The sequence below is a fragment of the Acipenser ruthenus genome, chromosome 12, assembly GCF_902713425.1.
Source record: "Acipenser ruthenus chromosome 12, fAciRut3.2 maternal haplotype, whole genome shotgun sequence".
NCBI lineage: Eukaryota > Metazoa > Chordata > Actinopteri > Acipenseriformes > Acipenseridae > Acipenser > Acipenser ruthenus.
In genome coordinates this window covers 15,937,724-15,953,943 of record NC_081200.1, presented here as the reverse complement: position 1 = coordinate 15,953,943, position 16,220 = coordinate 15,937,724, and the positions used below count along the sequence as shown (strand labels likewise).

General features: G+C 36.8%; 1 protein-coding gene across 1 annotated transcript; it reads left to right on the top strand.

The window, feature by feature from the left end:
• On the top strand, positions 1-14,989 carry LOC117417370 (serotransferrin-2). Its single transcript, XM_034029493.3, has 17 exons — positions 1-146; positions 1,709-1,860; positions 2,190-2,292; positions 3,495-3,689; positions 4,195-4,327; positions 5,399-5,454; positions 5,936-6,099; positions 6,255-6,411; positions 6,705-6,877; positions 7,240-7,336; positions 7,822-7,848; positions 10,044-10,226; positions 11,755-11,911; positions 12,652-12,716; positions 13,348-13,538; positions 14,001-14,181; positions 14,763-14,989. Exons 1-17 carry the CDS (start codon positions 104-106, stop codon positions 14,804-14,806), a joined length of 2,121 nt encoding a protein of 706 aa, XP_033885384.3. The 5' UTR covers positions 1-103; the 3' UTR covers positions 14,807-14,989.
• Positions 14,990-16,220: the final 1,231 nt, after the last annotated feature.

Genomic DNA, 16,220 nt, shown 5'->3' with positions numbered 1-16,220 from the left:
AGTACAGTCTGCACAAACTCGAGGAGCAGTTTGTGATTCCAGTTCAACAACTCATCAAAAACCATCAACTGTCCTGCAGCTCTCCACAGAGCACAGGGCCATCATGAATTCTCTCTTCCATGCGCTGCTGCTATTGGGGCTGACAGGTAACTAATAACTCTGTTTTTACCATTTGCTGTTAATTTGATCATTTAATCATAAAACGAGCAAAACTATATATATATATATATATATATATATATATATATATATATATATATATATATATATATATATATATATATATTTATAGCCTAACGGTACGTGTTAAACGTTTCAAATGTCCGCAGCAGTTGACGTTGAGATTCATAGTTGAGTAGATGTGCAGATTGTCGCATAATAATAATAATAATAATAATAATAATACAAGTGAAGCTGTTACATTCAGTAAGCTAATACATTTGAAGCTGGTACTTGCTATTGTAGGTTACTTATTAATAAACACGCCATGTTAAATAATGAATATCAAATAAAATAACTTTAAACTAACGTTCTAAACAGTTTCCCAATGATAATCAGAAAACACAAGTACTTCAGAAAATGTGGTTCTCCAAACCTCATCTTTATTATGCATTATTATCCCAAACCCCACTCCCTGTAGAACATAGATGGTGCAGGCAGGTGTACTAACATGAAATGTGTGTTCTATTGTCTGGAACTCAACCATCTTGTAATTTGAGGTCAATTCCATCTAACATAAAGGTTAGCACATTTTTTTTTTTCATACCCAAAGTAAAAAATGTATATCTTGTTATTTATGTTATAACTCTTAGTAGTATTGGAGTTTGTTTGAACTGATGGCCATGTTAATAGAACCACATACTGGCTATCTTTTGGTGTAAAAAAAACCCAGTAGGTTTTCCCAGTGGTACTGAGAGAATTAAATTATCATGTAAAGTCTGGTTGGGGCAGGTTGTCACCTAGTTTTGGGGGTTGGTTGTCACATGTAAATCCTATAGGAAGAAGTCTAATATTTTTTCTTTCTACTTTTTTTTACACCAACATGTGGGATATGTCACCATATAATGCTTATTTAAGTTATTTACTGTTTGTCCTCCGGTTCTGTGGAGGCTGTAGTATTATTTTGTAGCATGGGTCAGTATTTCAAATATATATATACATCTTAATAAAGCTATCCTTCAAATCCATAAATATGACCTTTATTGGCATTTTTTCAGATCGAAATACACAAAAAAAGACTCCCATGCACTGATTTTAATAGCCTTGGTAAACATTTAAATTTTCTCAGTTGTAACAATATTTGTTTAGAGTTAATGTTGGTAAATACAGTAAATATGATTTTCGATCTGAATGCTAGACTTGTGGAAGAAACTTGTACATGCCACGAGGTTGTCTAGAAAATAGTCATTAAGTATATACCGGTATATCAGTTACTTACAACGAGGTTAAGTGACTTGCTCAGAGTCACACAATGAGCCAGTGGTTGAGGTGGGATTTGAACCGGGGACCTCCTGGTTATAAGCCAGTTTCGTTAACCACTGGACCACAGCCTCCTAATGAATGTCTGGGTAATAAAATGTGTTTAGTCAAATAATGTCATTTGGTTAAAAAATGTTTAGGCACTTGATCAAATTCCTTGTTTGCCATGACTGCAGTATTTCTGTTGTAGAATTAATAACTAGACGTCTTGTGTAATGTTTTCCTGCAGCTTATTCGTTTGCAGCACCAGCTGCCGATTCTGTCAGGTGGTGCAACAAGTCCCCACAGGAGCAGAGGAAATGTGAAGCCCTGAAGACAGCTACCGGCCACTTTACCTGTCTGGAGAAAAAGGATACAATGCAGTGCATTGAAGCAATAAAGGTAAGTGTGACTTGCAGTACTAACATAATGACTGGAGGTGTGGGGCAGAGCATGTCTGTTTATAACAAATCAATGTTAGGACAGTTTTCTTTTTTCATGTTGTTTTAAATAGCTCACAAATGAAGCTCAAACTCAGTCTTCCTGGTTTGGAACTTGGTGCTAGCAACCAACATTTGGGTCTTGATCTAAACAGTGGTGTATCTCAATACTGTGAAATAGGACCAACATCTGGGTGAAACCTCCTGAGTCAATAACGCCAGAGACCCAAATGAGTGTAAAATATGTAATATATAGGAGTAAGAGAAGTAACCATGTTCTTTTTTTTTTAGACTGGGATGGCAGATGCAATAACGCTGGATGGTGGGGATATTTATGAAGCTAGCCTTGCAAACTATGACCTTCACCCAGTCATTGCTGAAGACTATGGTGAAAGTATGATAATCTATTTGACTTTACAGACTGTAAACATTACAGAGGTATTCTCCAATGGAAGGGATTAGCCAAAACACTTATTTTTATCAAAAATAATACATCACACTGTAAAATATTGCATTATATTATACCAGAGATGTCTAACAGCACTCTACTCTGTGTTTAAATTGCCCAATATAATACATTTACTATCGTGGGGGCAATTTGCCTGCAATTTGCCCATATGAAAAAAGGTCATATTTTTTCAGGAGAAATACATCACCTAGAACTAAACAAGTCTTTTGGAATATAGATTTTCCACAGTTGCCACAGTTGCAGTTGGGGCAGAAAATACAGTTGCACATCCCTAGTGGTCAATTCTAAAACCGACAATATTTACTCCTGAAAGTCAGAAGCCTGACTCTGTAGGTTGAAAAAAGGGTTTATAACAGATAATGTATATTCAAAAAATGTAAATGGTCTAAGAACTTTAAGAAAAGAGGAGCTGTCACAAGACTAGAGAAACACCTGTCTCTCCATCCTAACAATATCTCAGTACATGTGGTTGGATAGTGTGGGTGCCCACATATTACATTTTATTACTTTTTCTGAACTGAAACTATTTGTTAGTTGTATTAGGTATTGTCTTTCAGTAGATGTACTTTATGGTTATAGTCCTTTGACTTGCAGCAGCAGTTTTTTACGTTTAACTTTACCTACAGTGTCACTGTTAATGACAATATTTTAACATTACTGTTTTTCGCACGCCCTTGGCTAGGCCATCTGGTGGCTTTATTGGCCGTTGATAGTCACATGACTGGCACTGTTGGGAATTCCTTTGGGCAACTGACAGAGTTTTTTGTAGCACAAGCAACAAAAAAGGAATTCTGAAATCCACAAAAACAAAGAGCGTCCTACAAAAGTCCTACTGTTAACTTTGTGCACAAACAAAAGATTGTAGATGGTCCAAAGGGTGGGGATGATTTCACTCAGGACAAGACAATCTGAAAGCATGCACTGCAAACAGAGAATTCCTTAACCTGGTATCAGATATCATGTTTTAAAGTGAAAGTTTTTTCAAAAGTTTTTTTTTTTTTTTAATAAAACTGAAGTGATGTAAAATGTATTGAAGTATTTTGGCAGCTACAATCACTTTAAATGGTTTACTTTAGACTAAAGCAAATCTGAAATTCTAATGGTTAATGTTTTTTTTGTCCCCATAGCTACTTCTGATACTTGCTACTATGCTGTGGCTGTTGTCAAGAAGGGCAGTGGCTTTTCTTTCAAAGAGCTAAAAGGAAAGAAGTCCTGTCACACTGGACTGGGCAAGTCTGCAGGCTGGAACATCCCTATTGGGGCTCTGGTGTCTGAGGGGATCCTAAAGTGGGATGGACCGGAGACAGAACTAATTGAAAGTGGTAAGGGCAATACAACTTCATTTCCATTTCATTATAATGGATTAATCAGTATACCCTCAGTGACAGACTGCCACATGTCATGAACATGTTATTACAGCTATGGCCAAACGTTTTACATCACCCTATAGAATTAATTCATTTTGCTTCATAAAGTCGAATGAAACGTGCTGAATAATGATATTGAATTATATACCACTTTGTAGTTTTCCACATACTTGTCACATTAAAAAATTTGACATTTTGAAGTTTAACATGAAACACTGTACAACTATTATGCCTTCTGATAGACTTTTGCAATCTCATTTTTTAGTTTCTTTGATTACATGATGTTAAATAAAAAATCAAAATTATATTCATATAGTTTTTTTAGTTTTTTTATTCACATACAGCACTTTGGATTAATGGTTAGGTTTGGATAGATGATTCACTTTATTACTTTTTAAAAAGATCAATGCAAAAAGCTCTGTGAATAGGACTCAAGTTAGAATTGTTTTCTCCCTTGCAGCCGTCTCCAGGTTCTTTTCTGCAAGCTGTGTACCAGGAGCAGCCAAGGACCTGTACCCAAAGCTGTGCGAGCTGTGTACCAACTGCGCCCGTTCACACGTGGAACCTTATTACGATTATGAAGGGGCTTTCAAGTAAGTTCTGCTTCATTACTAATCTCATATTAAAAAATGTTTTATATTCAAGGTCCTGTAAAGTTACACAGTTGGAATTGGAAGAGATATTTACTGGCCTCTTACTGGGTTCCCAGCAGGTATCTCAAATCCCAGGGAAGTTTCAGAGCAAATAGATCTGTTTAGGAGTGCAGACCACAAACAGACTTTGCAGTGAGGAGATTTTTAATGGACCTGTTTTTATTTGGACCAGATTAAACAGCTCTTTAACCAGCACCTAGTCTCCCAGACCAACATAATCAGCTGCAAACCAGTAAACCACCCGCTTTGATCATTGCTGAAATTTCCCTCAGGGGAACCACTTTTCCACTTCTGGTTTGCTTTTTTGTTTGTTTTAACTTCATTTTTCCATTTGAGGTAAAGCCCATTTACTGTCCGTTAAATATCGGTCATGGTAGTACTCAGTGACCACTCCCCATTCACTTCCTGTTTTACAGATAAAGGGGCCCCACCTGATACTGCCTCCATTCTTTTGTGTAGTATAATGTGTAAAGGCCTTTTACCTGCAATGCAGGAAGTAAATTTATTGTGTCTGGAAAAATCTGAACAACAAAACAATGATGTATCTTCTTTTTCATGACAGCTATTATGTATTTACAGCTGTGGAACCCAGGCTTTTTAGGCAGTGTTAAACCTATGGTTTCTTATTAAATTAGCATTAGGAAAGTAATCGAGTCCAAAGCCATGTTTGATATCAGCACTAGAGATGGAAATCCTATATATTTATCCACAGGGCTGGGATTTCACTTACAGTGGCAGTGTATTGGCACATTGCCCTGCTAGCCTGTCCTGGAGGATCCTACACCCTCTTACATGCCCTTCCAAAGTGTAACCTCTTTTGTGGATACTGCCTGTGTCTTGTACCAATTGTACTAAATCGTGTTGTTTTTTTTTGTGATGGACTGCTGGTGTGGGACTATAGAATTACTTTCACTAGCCCAGGCCCAGAACCCAGAAAAACAATTTCACGTTTACCATTTTGATTTCTGTTCTGTTAATTAATGACACTCTCATTTCCTTGACTTTGTTCAGATGCCTGAAGGATGGCAAAGGTGATGTTGCATTTGTCAAACACCTTACAGTCCTAGGTAAGCATAAAATCTCCCCTCAGTTAAACCCACCAAACTTGTCTTTAAAATGCATTAGTGCAGTTACAGTGTTCGGCCATCAGGTTATACAAAAACCACTTGGGTGCCAAAACAGTATAAAACCTGGCAGGTAGAAACAGTGGATCATGTTTAACAAACAATTATTAACAAACATCATTAGAAGAAGAAACAATGGTACCATTTATAGCAGCTTTTGAACCAAATAACAAAACAAGTAACATCCTTGATAAAGATTACTGATTTTATTTGGCACTTTACAGTGTTAGCAATTACTTTTTATTTTGTTTTTTTGGTATTAGCCTATGTATCTATGAACCTGCTCCTCATCATTCCCAGCAAAAGCTAAAATGTTGTCATAAGCCTTGTAAATAAATAGGATAAAGTAAAGCCCGCTATATTGCTCTTTATTAAATGTTTCTAAATAGCTTCCTTAATAAACTTGGTCTTTTCGTCCTTTTAGATGCTAACCCCAATGAATATGAGTTGCTGTGTAAAGATGGCTCTAGAAAAGAACTTAGTGATTACCTGTCCTGTAGTCTGGCCAGAGTCCCTGGACATGCTGTTGTGACCAGGAGCGATAAAGACTTGGCACATAAAATTTGGCAGTACCTTGAAGAAGCGAAGGTATTGTTCCTCCACATACAAATAGTGCCTGATTCAGAAAAACTATTGTCAAGAGTTGCACAAATTATATAATGCTACGGATCTGTTGTCTTGCCCGTCGTGAAAAAGTCCCTTTTTCAAAGGAACACTTTCTGTTCTCTGATGCCCTTTCTCAGAACACATTCCCCAACCTCTTCAAGTCTTCTGATTATGGCGGCAAGAACCTGATGTTCAAAGATTCTACCAAGAAGTTGGTGCTTGCCCCTGACAACATGAATGCCTATCTGTACCTAGGAGCTGAGTACATGCACATAATTCAAGCTCTCAAGAAAAGTAAGTGGAGATTTTAGCAGAGACGTAATCCCCAGATACGTTTTAACCAGACTGCACTAAGACAGTATGTTTGTGCTCATTAAACATGTTAAAACAGCAACAATTCTGCTGATTTTGACTGTAATTATACTATGCCCTTGTAGTCTTTTCAAACCCACCAAAAGCCTGAAATGGAATACTTCATTGTTGAACTCAAAAGAGTCATATTGTGATACTCAATGAGCGACCCCTAGGTATTACTATTATTTCACTTAAAGTCAAGTCATTTTTGCTTGTACTTTTTTTTCATTCAGAGGAACCCTCCAGCATCCCCACAGATCCAGTGAAATGGTGTGCGGTTGGTAAGAAAGAAAGAGAAAAGTGTGACACATGGTCCATCAACGCGTGCACGACGGGTGATTGTGATAAAGGAAAAATTAAGTGCATATCTGGAGTGTCTGTTGAAGACTGTATTGAAAAGATCATGGTAAATACTGCCTAAATCATCATGCCAGTAAGCAAGTCAATATTTATTGGAGGGTAAAAACATGGACACATAAGAATGAGACAATAGACAGGTTAATTTTCTGCAAATATATACTGTGGTAGTTCTATTAAAGGTAGTAAATATTTCATTTTTAGTCGTCACTTGTACAATCCCCATCTTATAGACCCTTTTAAAAGGAAAGGCCTACTTATCTTATTATGATGGACATTCTTTAGCACAAGAGTTTGATGTTTTGGATGTAAGCAATTCTACTCTACTTTTTAATGATAATGCTAATAGCTTTGTGTTTACAGCAGTGGCTGGGGTTGAATTTCAATGACAGTCTTGTTTGTCTCTCACAGAAAAAGGAAGCTGATGCTGTCACCATGGACGGAGGCTACGTCTACACAGCAGGGAAATGCGGCCTTGTGCCCGTCATGGTAGAGAGCTACAAAGCAGGTAAGGACCACTGCCACTACAACCGCTTAGGGCTTTGTTTTAAAATGAATGCAGCGGTTCTCAGCACATCTCTCTGAAAAGAAATACATCAACCACATGAAACCTGCTGCAAAGAAATACGTTGCTGTTCAAAATTGGGACCTTAGTGTCTGAGCTATACAGCTCCAGTTCAAAACAAAATAATCATGATTGTTAGTGATGCTTGTATCCAAACTGGAGGAATGACTCCTTTAAAAGGTAGCTGTGGTATTCCATGGTAAAAGCATACCAAAATTCAATAAAGCAAGGAAATAACCATGCTATCTTCATTATGGAAACCTTTGCACTTCCACAATTGGAGCCAACCCAATTGGAGACTGTTAGTCTTAGTGCTGATGGAATAATGTTATGCACAGTATTAATGGGTCAGGGATTAGTATATACTTAGGGGGTTATGGAAGTGTAAACAGCAAAAAGTGAATTCTAACTTTTCTCTCAATCCACAGATGTATGCGCATTACCAGCAGAAAATGGTAAATCTTTTTTTTTCCTTTTGTATGTATCTTGTTTCAGTTCCATTATAATGTATCCTATATATCAGGGGTTCCCAAACTTTTTTACCTGAGGCCCACCTGATCAGCTGCATTGGGCACTGCAGCCCACTATTAGCACTCCTTGGGAAAATGTCAAATTAAAAAACATTTTATATGTTTAAACCTGTAACATTATAAATAAACCTAATCTAAACTGTCCTTTACCTCTCAGCCGTTTCCTCTCACGCTGAACTGTCATGCACAAAAAAAGACGAACGCGTACAATACAGAAGGAAACGACAGACTTGCATAAGTTACTTTTTTTGCCACTCCTCTGTACAACCAAATACAACCTGCAAAATCACATTCAGCATCCCCCCCCCAAAAAAAAACAAGGAGGGCAGCTGCACTGCTTAACCAAAGGAAAACTTCTGAAAAGAAATCCATCTGCAGCGAAATTTCAGTCATAAAACTTTTTTTTTACTATTATTATTTTCCAACAAAACATATTCTATTGTTATTTTAAGACGACTGTGAACGAGCCAGTAATCAATACAATAGCAGTAAATCCAAACGTTTTAATAAATCAATTACCGGTATGTAACAATATTTATCAGTTTGATTAATAACTTGATTTAGTTAATATTGAAACATACATCTAAGTACTCAATATTTTAAATGTTATAGCTAATTACTCACAAAAAACGTATTCACCATAGGCATCAATTGAATTTTTAAATGAATGTTATCAAGTACAAAAGTTAATATGAAAACGTTTCTACAAAAGAAAAAACCCATTCCAGCACCTGTAGCTGCCTTTTTTGTTTTTTATACTTTTTAAAACATATTCTTTGGTAGCGTATTTGACATATTGTAATTTTATTAATACTGAACACACTTTTTACATCTACCAGCAGAGCGATCACATGACCTTAACACTGCCCTATTGTCAGAGCTCTCGTTTTACATCCCACCTACAGACAGGCGATCTGTTGAGATGGGTATAAATATAGGCTTGGAGATATTACTCGTGGTGGCTTAGCTGTGGTGGCCTATACGAGCATGAGGTTGGTACTCTCGACCGGCTTGACATTTGAGACGGAAATAAAATCAACAGCACCATGCAATGTTGTTCAGACCAACTGGAGAAGATAATGGTGATGAATGCGGTAAGTTTAAATTCGTCCCATGTGTTGAATAATGCACATTATTAATTAAGAAAATAGTTGTGAATGACCTTAAAAGGACTAATTTGAGAAACGTTTAATGTAAGGTCAAACAATCGTATATAAATCTTATTTTTATTAATGCACAACCAAAAATATTATTTACTAATAAAAAAATGAACCTAAATGTGTTTATAAAAATGCAAAACAGCAAAACCAAAAATATAATTTAGAAATTAAAAAATTAACCTACATTTGTTAATAAATATGCACAACAGCAAAACCGTGCACAGGCCGCCACAAGCAAGGTCTCCAAACCTGCATTTATACACTCTCAAATCTGTTCGCTCTGAATTGTGAATTTCTGCTTTGATTGACAGTCCGCCAATACGCCCTTGCTACACTTTATTTTTCTGCAGTTACAGCTGCCGTCGGCTCCTGCTTCTCGCTATTAATAGAAACAAATCCCATGGCCCACCCAGGACCACAGTTTGGGAACCCCTGCTATATATAACAGTACAAATCAGATTCATGCACACTACTGCATAGGAACCAAAGAGGGAATTACTGTAGAACTTGTTCAGCAGTCAACCTACATGCCAGATGAGAAACTGTAATGGAAACACCTTAATTAAGCAACCAGCAACCACTAGGATGCCATGCATGTTTTTTGTAAACATGCAAACTGTCTGCAGTATACTGAAGAGGAAGGGTTAATTGGTTAATATAAAATGTATTAACAATTGCAAAATAAACAAACAGCACAGTTTTGTGTTGATAGATAATGGCACGTAAGGAAAAGTCATTTTCATGTAAAAACAAAAACCTATTTTGATCAATTCATGTCAAAACACAGCTCTAAATTAAACTTTTACAAAAAAAAAAATCTCTGTACATAAAAATTGTTTTAACATCATAATTTCATTAACAGACCATGCAGCCGTCATTACTTTTGACACCTAACTCTAGTATCTATGTTTTTTAATTCTTAAATATAACTTGTTTGTGTGTTCTTCCTCTGCCCAACAGCCCCACTGAATCCTTGTTATTCCTGCTCCTACTATGCTGTGGCAGTTGTGAAGAAAGACTCGCCACTCACCTGGGACACCCTAAAAGGTGCAAAATCCTGCCACACAGGTTTAGGACGGACTGCAGGTTGGAACATTCCAATGGGAATTCTCAAGAAAACAGCTATCAAAGACTGTGACTTCAGTAAGTACTGTCTGCACTTTTAATGAGTTCTCCGTGGAAAATACTTGCATCTTACCTGCTGTTCACTTCCTTTTGCTGCACACATAGATCTCATGCGTCGACTGTGAAAGAAGCACATTGCAGACATGCTTTTATTCATTTTAAATATACTAGGTTATAGAAAACTCTTAATTTGCACGCCATCATTTCTTGAAGCCAGTTAGTGTTTCCTAGGTCACCTCAGCAGTGTTTTGGAGGTTAAAACATGTCACTGGCTGGAAAACATGTCAGTCATTACAGGAAGCATCTGGTTGATTAATGACAGGAAAGATGGCACAGAGACAATTCAGGGCTTGAATTTCATTTTCGTGTGCTGGGGGGATTTCCCCCCTAAGCTGCAGCCAAATGGGGGGGGGGGGGGATCCAAAAACTGAGCTTCTAAGCTTTCCAATGATACCACCCATTTCAGTCTAGCTGCTACACTGAGCAAGAGATTCAAAAAGAAACCTAAGCTGTTAACTCTCTGTCACATGCTGAGAGGCTTAACTTCAGGTGAGTGTAGTTCCGGCTAGGAGTACCACACACACACACTGAATACAATATGTCTTTGGAAAGCCCCGAATCTGTACTTTTAAACAAGCCATGAACCAGGTAGGTGGCTTTTACGGTGCCTGAGTAATGAGTGCAACCTTCGGTGAGCTGGCGCCCCAAAATGAATGGGGCTAAGTTAAAGCGAAAGTCACCGCTTGAAAAACAACACCTAGATAGACTTAATATCGTCTTTTTTTTTTTTTCAAAACTGTTTACTTACTGCATTGTACTGAGTTTCTATAATGCTTAAATATAGCGACCGAGAATAACATACGAGAGAATAAAGTCTCGCGGCACTTAAAATATCCAGCACTACTTTTATTTATTTATTTATTTATTTATTTATTTATTTATTTATTTATTTATTTATTTTAACCAGAACTACGCAGAATGCGGCTCATAGTGCTTTCGTCACTGACACCCACTTACTTAAAGACTGTTGTAGCGTTTCAGGCATTCTAAATTGGGTGAAAAATACATTAGCTTGGTGTCTTCAAATACCTCTGTGGGATTGTCCCGCACTGAAAGTTGCGGGAGCAGCTTGGAAAATGTGCGATTCCTGCGATCCTGCGCTGAAATTCAAGCCCTGCAATTACATTTTTCAGTAACTTGTAATTGTAATCAATCCAGTTTCAGACAGATTCAATAGCTGGATCTTTAAAATATATTTTGAGCTGCAGCCTGACCAAAACAATATATATATATATATATATATATATATATATATATATATATATATATATATATATATATATATATATATATATAGCTGTACAATGTAAACTGTGCCTTAAAAGTAACTATTTGTAACTGTATTTAAAAAACATTTTCAAAGTAATGTTACTATTTTGTTCAAGTAACTTGTAACTTTTTTTCAACGGTAACTTTCCCGACACTGAGTAGAAGTGAACAGCTTCTCCAGCACTGCATGCTGAATTGTCACTTTTTCTTTAAACAGCTAAATTCTTCAGCCAGAGCTGCGCTCCCGGAGCAAACAAAACCTCCAGCTTGTGCTCCCTGTGTGCTGGAGATAAAAAGGCTACTATTGGAGGCGACGATTCCAAATGCTTAGAAAATGACTCTGAGTCATACTATGGATATTCTGGGGCACTCAGGTAGCTTTACACCACATACTTCTCACTGGAGTGCAAACAGATTAGCCCCGGTACAGTGCAGTGTCTCCAAAGAATCCAAAGCACTTGGGGCTGGCCATTGTTTGAAATGAGTGAATTGTTTCAAGTACCTGTCATAATCTGTACTATAATTAAAATGCATGATGCATGATTTAAACTGAAATCAGTAATTACCATTTAAAGATAAATGTTTTACACACTTGTGGTATACTGTAGTATACTAGATGCAGCAGCTGTAATCAGCAGGCATTTCATTGCGATAGCATGGTTCACAAGTGCTAATCAAGGGTTTAAAATCCATCTTGCTGCATGTTAGTACCAGCAATATTAGCACTGGTCCGTTTTTTACTGTTAAAACTTTTTGGTTCTTTTGCTTGTATTTTATGCTTGTATTTTTTTAATTTAGAATATGCAGAAATCTCAAAACTATAGATAAAGTTGTTGCAACTTCCTGGTACCTAATCCCTTTAGTTCAAACTCCATGTAAGTCCATGTGATCAGCAGTTTATTTATAGTATTATATTTGAAATATTTACATATCTTAAAATAACTTTTAAAAAAGTGTTCCACAATCATGTTCAATTTTAGGAGGATAATTCAAATACCCCTGTAGACCTTGAAGTGTTAATTAACATACTACTTTAAACTAAAGATTAATTATAAATGAAGACATTCAGCATGGCTTTAAACTTACTGTAGACCACTTTTGTTTCTTTGTATAGGTGTCTGATCGAAGGTGGAGATGTTGCCTTTGTTAAACACACAACTGTGTTTGACAATACTGAAGGTGCTGTAAGAATACTGTACACCAATTCAATCTTTGATGTATTAGTTCTGCAATTGAATATCTAATATGGGGATTATTAATCACAAGAAATAGTCATATCTCTGATATAACAATAATACTGCAGAATGCAGCATTTACACATCCTTGGTTCGGAATGCATTTTTTTCAGTGGCTCGCCTAGTAAAGGCACTACCCTGTGGAGCGCACGGTGTGTCATGCAATCAAGCTCACTGGTTCCAATCCAGGTTGCGCTGATTTGCCAGTCTGGGCTGTGGGTCCACAGGAAACACTACTGAGGGTCAGGGAGGAAAATTGACTGGGGATACAGAAGAAAATGAGGGACTACAAAATGTAATTTATATAGCACCTTCCGAAACCAAGCTATCAACTATCATTGCCCCACATACAACAAAACTATTGCATTGTTTTTGAAGTTCATTTTGTAACACATATTTCATTGAATGCTATTCCGTCACTCCATTTTAGGCTCATTAAATATTACATTGCCAACTATGCTGATCGTAACATACATACTGCATACATATGAACGCTGCAGTTCAGTGATGGGTTTTTATTGATTTTGGTCATAATTTTAAACTAATTAAACACTTTTCAAATCTTTTTTTTTTAGGAGATAATATTCCTAAATGGGCCAAGGGTTATAAGTCCTCTGACTTCAAGCTACTGTGTTACAATGGTGAAACAAAAACTGTTTCCCCCAGCGATTATGAGAAGTGCTATCTTGCTAAAGTCCCAGCACATGCAGTCATGACTCGTCCTGAAAGCAGAGAAGTGGTCGTCCGATTACTGAAGGATCAACAGGTTTGTAAAGCCCATTATGACTTGATGATTAAAATCAAGACATTAAAATACTGAAAACCAAAAATTTCACAGTGACTTGCTTTTATACACTTACTTTGGCGGTATGCAGATATTTCAAACACAACAGTCAGTTAATAGTTGCTGCTGCTTCTTGGTACCTAATCACACCCCGTACTGTAGGTCAGTTACACTCCAATGATCTAGCTGCAATCAGGTGCTGACCTACACCACAGGAAGTGATCAGATACCAGTGTAATGCAGTATAAAAATCTGTATATTCCAGTGTGACCTTAATTCAAAGATCAATGCTATTCAAACATGTAAAGGTTGATATACACTGTTGACTGTTTTCACACTGTAATTTATTGTTTGAGAGAATGACATGATTCATTGATACTGTACACCTTGATGCATCTCTTTTAATCAAGAGATTCTCATAACTCCTTCTATTTGTACATACAGAGAGAGTTTGGTTCTCAAACTGATGAAGATACATTTAAGCTGTTCAAGTCGGAAACCAAGGACCTTCTTTTCAAGGACTCCACTAAGTGTCTGATAGAGGTCTCTGCAAAAACTGTCAAAGGCTTTCTTGGAAAGGAATATTATGACTCTGTAACAGAACTCTCAGCATGCACGGCATCAGGTAAGTATCAGGCAATGTTAGTCTAAAGACATCCAGGGTGTTGTAATAAAAAGCTGCCATCTTTAATGATGAAGGGTTTAAATACTGTAGAATCATTTTAAGTATATGTATTTATTTGGGGTTAAAAGCACTAAATGAGCCAAGAAACCACAGTAAACATGTGCACTATAAGTCCACCTATACCAAGATATACAGTAGTAGAATGTTTTAAAGTAACGAGATAAAGAAAATGTTCTAAATAGCATTAACAAGTGAAAGAGGTCTATTTTAATCCTGACCCCCTTATTAGTGTCAATAAATATAATTTAAAAAAGTGGGAAACTTGCCAAGCTACTAAACAAATTTACATCTTAAAAAAAACTGTGTGTGCATGTTTGTGTGTGTGTCTTAAGAAAATCTCACCAAATTATAATTAATTGGTGCAATGACTTTCTAAAGTTTTTCTAATGCTTATTAGAGAATATAAACAAGTACTGTAAGGAACTAGAAGGATCTAGTAAAATGTATCATAAAGATTTCAGCAAACACCTTGTCATGAAGTAAAAAGAGAGATTCTACAAAATGTGTTTTTTTTATTGCAGAACTCCAGAAAGCGTGCACATTCCACAAGTGCCAGCAGGCTTAAAAAAAAACAAAAAAAACACCTGAGAACTTCTTCAGGACCTGTGCTGTTGAATTCTATTAATGTAATTGTCTATCTTTACTGACATGCAGTTACCTTTAGGAAAGGTGGAGGGGGGGATGGGCATAGATCATGAGTCTTCCAAATGTTGTCAAAAGTAAATAAATAAAATACTTTTCACATCTATTTTTTTTTTTGCATCTATTTGTTTTATGTTCCGTCCAGTGATTCTGGTGGTGTTCGTCAGGTTCAGATATCATATAAAAGTCGGGAATAGCATGTTGTTCAATCAATAAAGTAGTTTCCAAAATACACTCAGCCAATTCGGTAGCACAAAAAAAAAGAGAACAGTATGTAAAATAACTATTTTATAACAAAGACTAATTTTCTTGTTTAATGGTACATAGTGTGAAATTAAGAATATAAATGTACAATAGAGTTCAAACCCAAGCAAGGAATGGATCCCCTGGCCAGACAACATTGTCAGGTGTCACGTTTATTTGGGAAATAGTTCTATATTTGCTGCACCCTCCCCCTCCCTGGTTGAGAGCACCTTGCTAGTTCTGTAATGTCAGCAGTTAGTTTTTCCTTTTGCAAGCACGGCAGGGGGTACATGCTTTGTGACTATGATTCTTAAATTGGCTACAGCAGAAACAATACAATTAGAACTTCAAACTGAGCCGGAGAGAGATATGTTCAAGCTTGCTCTAATACATCACCTAATGTTTAAAAACTCTGTTGTGCTATGCCAATGTACTGCAGTTCAATGTCCGTGACCCTTAGCAAAATATTGGAAAATGCATGGCAAACATTAACTCTCCATTTGATTCTTACTTATTTTGACAAAGATGGAAAGCCCTTCACCCTATAAAAGGGCTGTGACCGAGCAGAAAAAACAAACAATTCAACCTCTGCAGGAAAAAAACTGCCAAAAGCACCATCATTTTCTCTCTGCCATCCTCCACATCTACACATGCCTGTAGTTTTCTGACTTTTATTTATGTTGCATATACAGTATGATTTTAGACACGCGTTACCCTGCTACCCAACAACTGACACTGCTCACTCCAGCAATGGAGGTGTGTACTACTGCTGGACCCAATAGAAATCTATAGAAAAAAGAAACAAACATAAATAATGACTCAGTTCTATACTTCTCTCAAAAACAACCTCACAGAAAACCCATGGGTTGGAAATCCATGTAGGTCAATAAATAAATGAATGATGACCACATCCTCATGAGAAGACACAATGAAATACAGCACAAGTTGTAAAATTAAAGATACAATCAGGAAAAAATGTAATCTGCTGTTTTTGTTTTTTCACAACACAAGTGTTCGCGCTAGGCCACGCCATTGTGCCAATGCCCCCCTGAAATAAAAAATGTCCCGCAGAAATTCTCTTAATGTGCCCGTGT

What these genes read in the sequence shown, in the direction of transcription:
- LOC117417370 (XM_034029493.3), top strand. Translation starts at nt 104, where the DNA reads ATGAATTCTCTCTTCCATGCGCTGCTGCTATTGGGGCTGACAG. An exon ending in GCTGCTATTGGGGCTGACAG is followed by an intron (nt 147 to 1,708) that starts GTAACTAATAAC and finishes GTTTTCCTGCAG; the next exon opens with CTTATTCGTTTGCAGCACCA. An exon ending in GACAGAACTAATTGAAAGTG is followed by an intron (nt 3,690 to 4,194) that starts GTAAGGGCAATA and finishes TCTCCCTTGCAG; the next exon opens with CCGTCTCCAGGTTCTTTTCT.